Here is a 9,294-nt window from a genome sequence, read left to right as displayed (position 1 = left end):
AAATCAAGTTAAAAATCGATGTTCTAATACTTCCCAAGGTGGCGATACGTTTAACCCCACACTAATCAAATGTGTGCTTCGAGAAGAATGTCCATTCGAAAAAGCAAAATTCAAAACGTGTGCGTCGTCCAGCGGTTTCAAATTGAATCACACATCTTTCCAGCTCCCGTTATACAAGTATCTCTTGCCCGTACCTCTTTGATCGTCATTAACAATATTTTCAGTAATTAACGAAATAGACCAAATGGAGCTCACGCGAAATTCCCAACTGTTTTGAATCTGAAGCTTAGAAAATTAAGGGCCTCAAAGTCGTTAAGGTCAAAATCGAATTAATAGCTAGTAGTTTAATTTTACGGGAGAAATGGTCCTTAGTAAAGCTCAAAAGCTAAATTGGAACTGCCGCGATTTATTCATTCTGCGCATGACAAAAAGTCTGTATGGCTGGCAGGCGCTTGTAACTTCAGCGCTAATCCTGGCCGCGGATTAAGCCTTCGACGGAAAAAGAAGTGTATTCGAAATATATTTCTACTCCAGCAAAAATAGAAAAATAGAACTTTTCCGAGCATTTTTCTATCAGCTCGTTAACCCTCATTACGAGCTTAGTAATCAGTTGACCCCTGCTGTGCTATTCGATTTCATCATTATCTAGTAATCCCTTTCACGTCAGGTTCTTTCTTGATTTTATTTCAGGAAATCACGAGGGGCCGGATTATTTCACCTTTTTAGCAAATCCCTTCAAAGCTTATGAACCAGCCCTGAACGCGGTCGCCGCTCTCGAATTCAATACTCCACTGTGGCGAGAACCCGCCCCATTTTTTTACTTCGGTACTGTTTTATTTAACGATCAAGGTTTTTAACAAGCTTATTTTTTGTATATTTGCACTACATAAACGAAAGCGATACGGTTTTATTGATGTAAGTTTTGTTGTTTCTGAGAGTGTCTGATCGAGTGCTGGGCGGTTGCCCATCCGGTTTAGTATGTTCGCGATATCGCTGTGCACATATAATTGCGGCCGAGTCTAAAAGTGTCGTTCACATTTTTGTTCAGTTCTAATTTTGAACAGGCGACAGGTTCCTTTTAATTTTCAGTCTTTTATCGCGAAAAACATCGATTTTAAATAGAAGTCTATTTTCAGAAAGACTTGAATGGAATAAAGCAAAAATATACTTGCGAAATAACGGTCCGCTATTTTGAGACTTTTCGTGAACTTCGAATGTTTCTTAGACTTTTTAGACTAACCAAATAGCAGGACCCTGAGTCAGGTTTTCTACACAGGTTTTCTACACAGGTTGCCCAGTCCATAGCAGTTTGAAATTGGGTTTTTAACAATTTTTTACTGTAAATTAACAGTTTTGATAAAAGAAAAAAATATTTTTGGACGAACCTGAATCTGCTGGGTCATGGGAAAAAGGAAAGAACATTTTCGCCTGTCCGCAAAATTTGAAAGTTGGCATCAAAAGTTACGCCTCTACTGTTTAGAGCTAGACGTGAAGAAGGTTCAATGGGAGCTTTGACGGATCTGAATTTTGATTCAGCTGAGATGCCATAAACTGCCAAAGCCGTCCGAGTAAGAAGCTTCACAAAACCGCGAAATATACAACGATCCCGTGAACGTTACAACGGAAGGCGTGAGAAGCAGCCGAGGAAAGAGGCTTTTCCGACGGATTACCGAAAAAAATCGACACTCTAAAATCTCCCGAAGCATTTTGATTTTCCGTTCTTTTTAGATTGAAAATTTGCATTGAGCAGTTTTTTTATATGCAAATGTTTTTCGCAGCGATGTTATGTAAATTAGGACTGCTCGTTCCAGAAATTCGAAATGCGCGAGATTCCGCCTTGATGAAAAAATAATCAACCTATGATCTCTAGCAACCGCCCCACTCAGCACGATTCGCTCACGGGGTTGATAATTAACTTATTATTCCACTTTTTTCATGAGCTAAATTTCTTCCCATTAAATTATCCAGTGGATCAAAAGAAAAATAAGTTTCATAAAAAAGTCTATAAAAATTGATTATTTTGAATATCTTGAATGAAGAACTTGATATCAAGGAAGACTATCTATATTTATTTTCAAATTCTGACTATATTTCCTGATTTTAGAAGATGAAAGCGCATAAAATCTATTGAAAAGATAATCATCATCAATGAAAGCTTTGAACCAATCGACGCAGGTGATGACCATTTCCCGATCCTGATTCTAGAGCCGCTAATTAAGCTCACCTGCGTAAATTATACTCTCTATCTCCATTTCCGGAATAAAAACAGAATCGATTTCTAGGAATCATTCATACAAATCATCGAAATCAACAAACTCAATAATGATTGACTCAATCCGATACTTGAACTTTTACGAACTTGCCCTTCTTTCCAAGTCTTTGGGAACAGCAAATGCTTGCAAAATGGTGATGAGCCGAACCAGAGGCCCGGTCAAAATGACGGTTGAAAAAGCAACAGCGGAAAAAATGAAGATGCTCCCTCGAAGTGAGTGGGTTTCAGTCTCTCTACCGTCTTCGAAGACCAACACTGCTCATTCTTCCTCAGCACAAGATAAGAGTCGAAAACAGAAGACCGTCAAGAAAGGCTCCCTCAAGCCGTCCAAGCCACTGTCAGACGAACAGAAGGAAAAAATCTTCGGAAAACCTCGAGAATCTTCCGCCAGCCCTCAAAAGACTCAGAACAGCGAATCGCCAAAGAAGAAGAATAAGATGACGAAGAAAAAGCCAAACAAGGGAAAAGCTCCAAACGCGATCAGAAAGAGCAAGAAACCATCTCGTCTTTAAAAAATCTGCCTTTTTTGTTTCATATCTTTCGATTTTGCTTTTGATACAATAAATTGTTTCCCTGTTAAAATAAGTCTGACTGAAGACGTTTCAAAAAGAGCCTATTCTGCGCTAATCTGATGTATCGTTTCTATGTCTTCTCCAATTATCCATCGATCCCGAGACTTGCTAAAACGCATCCTTTGAGCTGGCCCAGTGTGAGTCCACTTACAGCGCATAAATAAGAGAAGGTGTTGATGACAGGTGGTTTCGTTTTGAGTTGATGCTTTTGAGACTTGATTACGGGCGAAAAACCGCGGAAGTACTGGGAATCAAGGAAGAGGACGTGTGATTGAGGTAGACCAAATGTAACCCAGCTTTTTCTTTAAAAAGAAATTTTTCTTAGATTTATCTGTGATACGTGCCTTAGTACTTTATATTTTCGAGGTCAATAGTTAAAGACCATTTTTCCAAGGAAAAACAGTATATTCAGACTTTACAGCCGCACCTGTTGACAGAATTTAAGAGCAAGAATTTAGAACGACACGTTCCATCTTCGACACATTTCGACTTGATCAGCTACAGTCTGAGAGGCTGACAGAACTATTCTTCGATTTCAGAAGTATGAGCTACGAAAGAGGAATTTTCTCCGCGCGCTTTTGATTGACTTGAGTTATGGGTTCATATTCCAAAGTTGGGATCTGTCAAAGATCCACTGATTTGACACCTTTTGAGTCTTGTTTATGTTTGATTCACTTTCAGATTTGTAAAGGCCCATTCCTCCCCAAAGGGAGTCTTATGCTCTTTCCCTAAAAGTGGGATTAAACGTCGTTACCACGGGGCAGCTTTTGAACCTGCTTCAACAGAGACAAAATCACAGAGAGAAGAAAGAAGCTTATCAAGATGTCCTTAGTTATTTTGGTAAGTTGTTTCACTGCCAAAAAGAGTAAAGAAAAAATGAGAGAGATAAATTTTTGGTCCTTTGAAATTGCTTTCCAGATTGGGCTGCTGACGTTCTGTGCGGGCATTTTTGTACTGTCATGCTACTTGAGAAGGAAAAAGAAGCCGAAGATTACGACTACGATTTGTAAAGATGCGATTAAAAATGGAGATACGATATATGTTTTTGAAACGTAAGTTGATTCATGAAAAATGAACAAAATCTTTAGCAAGGCCCCTACTGTAAGAGTCCTTAACTCTAAGCCTAACATTTAGCACTAGAATTTTAAGGTAGCCCATAATTTAAAGGCTTTCATTTCGTGATAGTAGAGTCATCAGTCTTTGTCTACTGTCTCTTGTCTACTGACTTTATACAGTAGGCAGTTTTATCATTTATTACTGAAGTTCAAAAAGAGGACTTTTTGTTGGTTAAGACGATCAAAAAGCCTCATTGAGGTCGATTAGTTTTTCTTTTATTCAACCCAAAAATGACTTTGTCTCAGAAACGAGTTGAAATCAAAAGCATGCAGCAAGATTATCCTGTGCGAACTTTGCCACAAAAAATCTCCGTTCAAAGACAATCCGCACTGGCGATCTGGCACTGCTCAAGGAAACGATTTTTACTGCATGTGCGGGCTGCGAAATAAATGGAATAAGAAGGTAATGATTTTCACGTCGAAACTTTTTGATTTGATAGGTCGGAGTTCATCGGATCTGTACTCATCACAAGCTGGCGATTCGAGACAGATTACAGGGAAAATGTCAGTACCTGATTGTTGGAAACTTGAAAATACCGATTTCGCCTGACGGAATTCCAATGGTGAACTTGGCGACTGCGATTTCAAAGACAGAAGGTGCAAACAACAACGACTCAGATGATGACTTAGAAAGGTGACTCTATCTTTGAATTATATCTGCTTAAAATGATGATAAGGGGTTCCTCAGAGGAAGAGTCTGTTGACGAAGAGACAAAACGAGCTACTGGCCTTTTGATGATGTTTTCTTGGAGCAGGTTAGTTAACTGATTAATTGCTCGAATACGGGTTATTGAATTCATCTTCTCAGAATACCGAAGATAGCTGGTGACAATTACAGGCCTGCTGCATGGATTCCATACAAAGAAATTCCTGACGTAAATGAGTCTGTCTAGTTATGAAAAGAGCTTTTGAAAATAAATTGTTCATTCTGTATACAATTTCAGTCTAATGATAAAAGCGGTTCGATGAAAGTTTGCATACGGCCAAGAGCAAGAGTGAGGACATCAAGCTCCCCTCTGAGGGGAAGTTTGAATACATTTGTCGTACCGGTCGCTTGGTAAGGTAGCTTGAATCTTCAAAAACGAAATCCACTTATTGACGATGCTTTTCGAGTTTCTTCTGCAAAGTAAATCTTTGTTTTTCTAGATAGGTTCTTTCAAAAAAAGATTCTTTGACATCGATTGAATTACCAGATAAAAAAGAAAATGCAGCACAACCGTCTGAAGAAAATTTATTTTCGATACGCTTACTTCGTGATTTTGTTATTTATTGGGGGCTTTCTTTTGCAAAAAGAACCGGTGAAAAGAGAAAACGAAGCTATTGCTGAAAAATTTGATTTAAATTGCGAAGCGGTTATTCAGGTAATAACAGTTGAATGTTTCTTCATTTTAAAATCTTCATAAGGAAGATCGAGCCGAGCTTGAAAGAGTTGAACGACGAAAATCGGCGAAGAAAGTTGAATCGCTAAGTCTGGGAGACGGCGAAATCGCATACCTCGTCCATTCTGGAAGCTGCCCCGAATTCGTCAAGCTCCGGGAGTACCCGACCTCAGATGCTAATTCTGACTTTCCCCTCGCTTACTCAATGGTGCTCCATAAAAACCCTGGTCAAGCGGAACGACTTCTCCGAGCAATCTACTCTCCTCACAATGTCTACTGTCTTCATATCGATGCGAAAACGCCGCAAATGGAAGTTGACGATTTCGAAGCCCTTGCCAGCTGTTTTCCGAATGTTTTTCTAACGAAGAAGCGAGAGAATGTACACTGGGGATCATATGAGCGATTTCAAGCCGATATAAATTGCATGGGAGATCTTATTCAGGAAGGTGAGCCAGTTAATCGAGCTCAAAGGACCTGTAAGGATCCGATAAAGAAGAATCAGGACCCTGTTTTTTTTGAGGTCTTATAACGAATGGCTAACTTTTAAACAGCACGAGATACAGTGGAGATATTTGATAAATGTCTGCGGGCAAGGCTTTCGAAAGTCAGAAAAAGATAGTAGCTTTATAAATTTCCAAGCCCTTCTATTGAGAGGATTTTCCGTTGAAAAGCAACTCCGAAATCGTCAACTATCTCAAATCCTTCTACCCCAAAAACGCAATCACCAGCTACAAGCCTTCCGAAAAGAAGAAAGAGCGCTTCGAGAAAGAATGGAAAGTTGGACCATCAGACTTAACTCAAGCTGATTACAGAGAATACAAATTTATTCCGGTTATAACAGGAAGAGATAAGTCCCCGCCGCCTGGGCGCATTGAAATTTTTTCGGGGTCTGCGTATTTTCTGATGACACGAGAGTTCGTTCAATGGACGCTGGAAAGCGAAGAAGTGCACAAACTGATCGAGTGGTCGAAGGATACGTTTTCTCCTGATGAGTTTGTTTGGGCAACGATTGTTCGGAATAAGAATGCTCCTGGAAATAACTTTTATTACGAGGTACGTTTTGAAACGACGAGAATAATTTCGTTTTGATGAAAAATTATTCGAATAACATTAATTTAGAATGGCATAGAAAACCTCTCCCGGATATCAATATGGCTTACAGACACAATACATAAATGCCAAGGTCATCTTCGCCGAGGTGTGTGCGTCTTTGGAAGTGGCGATTTAGGCTGGGTAAGCGAAAAAGAATAACTTTCGTCAAATGAGAAAAATTTTAGCTATTGAAGCAGCCACATCTATTTGCGAACAAGTTTGATTCTACCGATGATTTTGCGATGCAGTGCCTCGAAAAAGAATTGAAAAAAAGAAATTGACATAGCGTTACTTTTCTTGCTAAAATAAATAAAGAAAAAAAGATAAAATATGCTTGATGCAATTTATTTTGATTCAGAACAAGTTCCCAAGAAAGCCAAACTTCGAAGTTCTTCCGTGATGATAAGATCTGCTTAATGACTTTAACGTGCTTTTTTGGTCGATTTGTAATATGAATTTTATTGGACTGCTTTTTCATTGAAGTAAAAGTACATTTAAAAAGTTTCATTCTTCTTTAGTTTCAGGTACTACGACCATGAGCTTCTGCACGAATCTCGAGAACTTTTCATATTGCGGCTCAATCTTCTCCCTCCACTCAAGAAGTTTGCCTCGCGGTCGGACAAAAATGAAATACACCGGGAGTCCGGTAAGAGTCAGGATGCACCCACCAAGGGTTTCGTAAGGCGTAAGGACCATCGCTCCCAAAACAACGCCGGAGAACATGATCAATGTCAGGATGAGGATTGGCAGAGGAACTTTGACGGTCGATCCGGTCGCTTGGCCGGTGATTTTTAAATAGGCAAGCCCGCTTATCGCAAGAATAATGCTTAAAAAAGGTTGAAAACTGACCCTGAAGAAGGTTTGCTTACCAGACAAAATAAATAAAATTAGTGTAGTTGATCAACGAGTAAATATCATCATTGAACAACATCGCGGTCGAAAGAAGACCATTCAGAAAACAAGCCACTGAAGGTGTGTTTCGATGGATTTGAACCATCGACAGAATCGGTGGCATGTGATTATTACGGCCAGCGACGAAGTAGTATCTTCCGGAAGCGAACAATGATCCATTGACGCCGCCGAAGCAGGCGAGAGAGACGAGAACGGGGATGATGTACTGATGCCCGGGTAAAGTAGGCAGAGCTTTTTCGATGAAAACTTGAGCTGTTGCAATAGCTGATGCTTCTGTTCTCTAGAATTTCTTTACGAAAACGAAGCTGACTCTAACTAACCGTCAGGACGGTGAAGTAGGCTAAGTTAACCAAGCAATACAGCCCAATAATCAGAGTGCAGCTGATGATAATTGATAGCGGAACATTTTTTCCTGGGTTTTGAATTTCTTCCGTCACAAGAACAATATCCGTCCAACCAGCAAATGACCACAGACCACTGTAACACGCCAGACAGAGCTTTGGAAAATCCGTTGTTGAGTCCCTGAAAATGTTATTTTCAAGCTTTCGGTTGTATTTCTTACTTCCAAAACTCCTCGGGCATGAAATTGTAAATTTCCCCTTGTGCTGCCTTCATGATTCCAACGCCGATGATGAGAATTAAACTTATCGTCTTTGCAAAAGCTGTGTAGGAATTGACCATTGTTGATCCTCTGATAGAATACATGTTCAACCAGGAAAATAAAGTGATGCAAGCGGCTGCGATGAGCTTTTTCGGTGTACTTGGAACGCTCTGTCCAGGAAAGAAGGGCTGAAAGATCAGTTTATAGAAAGATGACTGTATGAGGAGCTACTTGTAAGATATGAACAGCGAATGTGACAGCCACTGCAGCATGACAGCCAGGTCGAATAATGATAACTTCAACCCACAGTCGAAGAAAGCCGATAATATCCGGAAATATTCTGTTGCAGTAAGTGTAGTCACCACCCGATTCCGGAATCAAAGTCCCCAGCTCCGCGTAGCACAAGCCACCGAGCAACGAAAACACGCCGCATAAAACCCAAATGATGATCGAGGAGCCGAAACTGCCAGCATTGGCCATGACACCGCCCGGACTAACGAAGATTCCAGAACCGAGCATGATTCCCACACCGATTCCTGAAATTTAAATTGATAGAAACACAGCCTTTCAACTATCATTTTCTCTGATTAAACTTACCTACTGCATCAAACAAGCCCAAAGTTCTCTCCAGCCTTGTTTCTGTCTCCATTCCCGTGTCCGTAAAAGTCCGTGTCTGCGATTCTGTCTCCAACTCATCTTCTAATTCCGGGCTTTCTCTGATTCTTTCTTGGTCGTCTTCGTTAATTAGTCTTTCTCTGTCCGACATTTTCAAATTCAAAAATCTGAAACAAACAATGAATAACTTGAAAAAGCTCGTAAAACAAATTGTTTTCAAGTTGTTTTCATTATGAAAAAACAAGCACGAGAAAGATGAAATCTAACAAAAAAAATCCTAGTTGATTTTAATCATAAATTGTTTTGAATTTTTCTTTGTTATGAATCGGATATGATGAGCTGGTTTATTTTTCTCTATTTTTTCAATGCTCTCTTTTCACGCCGCTGTCAGAATCGGACGGCGTAAAATGCCTAGGGCCGCTTCCTTAATCCACTTTATGCATCTGGTGCTATCTAGTTTTGCCGAAGGAAAAAGAACCGAATCAGCATGTTTATGAACTACATTTTTACCCGCGAGAAAACTCGGCAAGGAATTCAGAATTCATACTGAAGATAACATGGAATAACGCGGATCTTAGCAGTTCATAAACGCTCTTATCAATCAGGAGTTCTCAGAGAGTCTTGAGGCTTCTCTTGAACTGCAAAGGCACGAAGCGCAAATCTGAGATTCAGAAATGAACCCAGCGCAGAGGTTAAAATCAGTGACTTTTTAAAAAAAGAAAGCTCTGAAAGAGGC

The 9,294-nt window shown here is 39.9% G+C and overlaps 3 protein-coding genes across 3 annotated transcripts; 2 read left to right on the top strand and 1 right to left on the bottom strand.

Annotated features, from left to right (window-relative positions):
• The first annotated feature begins 3,547 nt into the window (after positions 1-3,547).
• LOC145704341 (uncharacterized) lies at positions 3,548-4,862 on the top strand. Its single transcript, XM_081781793.1, has 6 exons — positions 3,548-3,684; positions 3,763-3,896; positions 4,206-4,362; positions 4,400-4,593; positions 4,637-4,714; positions 4,768-4,862. The coding sequence occupies exons 1-6, from the start codon at positions 3,667-3,669 to the stop codon at positions 4,850-4,852; spliced, it is 666 nt and encodes a 221-aa protein (XP_081637919.1). The 5' UTR covers positions 3,548-3,666; the 3' UTR covers positions 4,853-4,862.
• Positions 4,863-5,164: 302 nt separating this feature from the next.
• On the top strand, positions 5,165-6,711 carry LOC145702035 (beta-1,3-galactosyl-O-glycosyl-glycoprotein beta-1,6-N-acetylglucosaminyltransferase-like). Its single transcript, XM_081779246.1, has 5 exons — positions 5,165-5,320; positions 5,364-5,784; positions 5,991-6,391; positions 6,458-6,571; positions 6,616-6,711. Exons 1-5 carry the CDS (start codon positions 5,165-5,167, stop codon positions 6,709-6,711), a joined length of 1,188 nt encoding a protein of 395 aa, XP_081635372.1.
• Positions 6,712-6,857: 146 nt separating this feature from the next.
• On the bottom strand, positions 6,858-8,756 carry LOC145704338 (Y+L amino acid transporter 2-like). Its single transcript, XM_081781790.1, has 6 exons — positions 8,541-8,756; positions 8,175-8,479; positions 7,905-8,131; positions 7,663-7,864; positions 7,300-7,622; positions 6,858-7,256 (listed from the first exon to the last, which is right to left on the bottom strand). The coding sequence occupies exons 1-6, from the start codon at positions 8,707-8,709 to the stop codon at positions 6,935-6,937; spliced, it is 1,548 nt and encodes a 515-aa protein (XP_081637916.1). The 5' UTR covers positions 8,710-8,756; the 3' UTR covers positions 6,858-6,934.
• Positions 8,757-9,294: the final 538 nt, after the last annotated feature.

The sequence above is a fragment of the Oikopleura dioica genome, chromosome PAR, assembly GCF_907165135.1.
Source record: "Oikopleura dioica chromosome PAR, OKI2018_I68_1.0, whole genome shotgun sequence".
Classification (NCBI taxonomy): domain Eukaryota; kingdom Metazoa; phylum Chordata; class Appendicularia; order Copelata; family Oikopleuridae; genus Oikopleura; species Oikopleura dioica.
This window is presented reverse-complemented; position numbering and strand designations above follow the sequence as displayed.

What these genes read in the sequence shown, in the direction of transcription:
- LOC145702035 (XM_081779246.1), top strand. Translation starts at nt 5,165, where the DNA reads ATGCAGCACAACCGTCTGAAGAAAATTTATTTTCGATACGCTTACTTC. An exon ending in GGGAGATCTTATTCAGGAAG is followed by an intron (nt 5,785 to 5,990) that starts GTGAGCCAGTTA and finishes CCTTCTATTGAG; the next exon opens with AGGATTTTCCGTTGAAAAGC. An exon ending in GAAGTGGCGATTTAGGCTGG is followed by an intron (nt 6,572 to 6,615) that starts GTAAGCGAAAAA and finishes GAAAAATTTTAG; the next exon opens with CTATTGAAGCAGCCACATCT.
- LOC145704338 (XM_081781790.1), bottom strand. Translation starts at nt 8,709, where the DNA reads ATGTCGGACAGAGAAAGACTAATTAACGAAGACGACCAAGAAAGAATC. An exon ending in GGGCTTGTTTGATGCAGTAG is followed by an intron (nt 8,480 to 8,540) that starts GTAAGTTTAATC and finishes TTTAAATTTCAG; the next exon opens with GAATCGGTGTGGGAATCATG. An exon ending in AATTTTATTTATTTTGTCTG is followed by an intron (nt 7,257 to 7,299) that starts GTAAGCAAACCT and finishes ACCTTTTTTAAG; the next exon opens with CATTATTCTTGCGATAAGCG.
- LOC145704341 (XM_081781793.1), top strand. An exon ending in ACGATATATGTTTTTGAAAC is followed by an intron (nt 3,897 to 4,205) that starts GTAAGTTGATTC and finishes ACTTTGTCTCAG; the next exon opens with AAACGAGTTGAAATCAAAAG. An exon ending in GAAATAAATGGAATAAGAAG is followed by an intron (nt 4,363 to 4,399) that starts GTAATGATTTTC and finishes TTGATTTGATAG; the next exon opens with GTCGGAGTTCATCGGATCTG.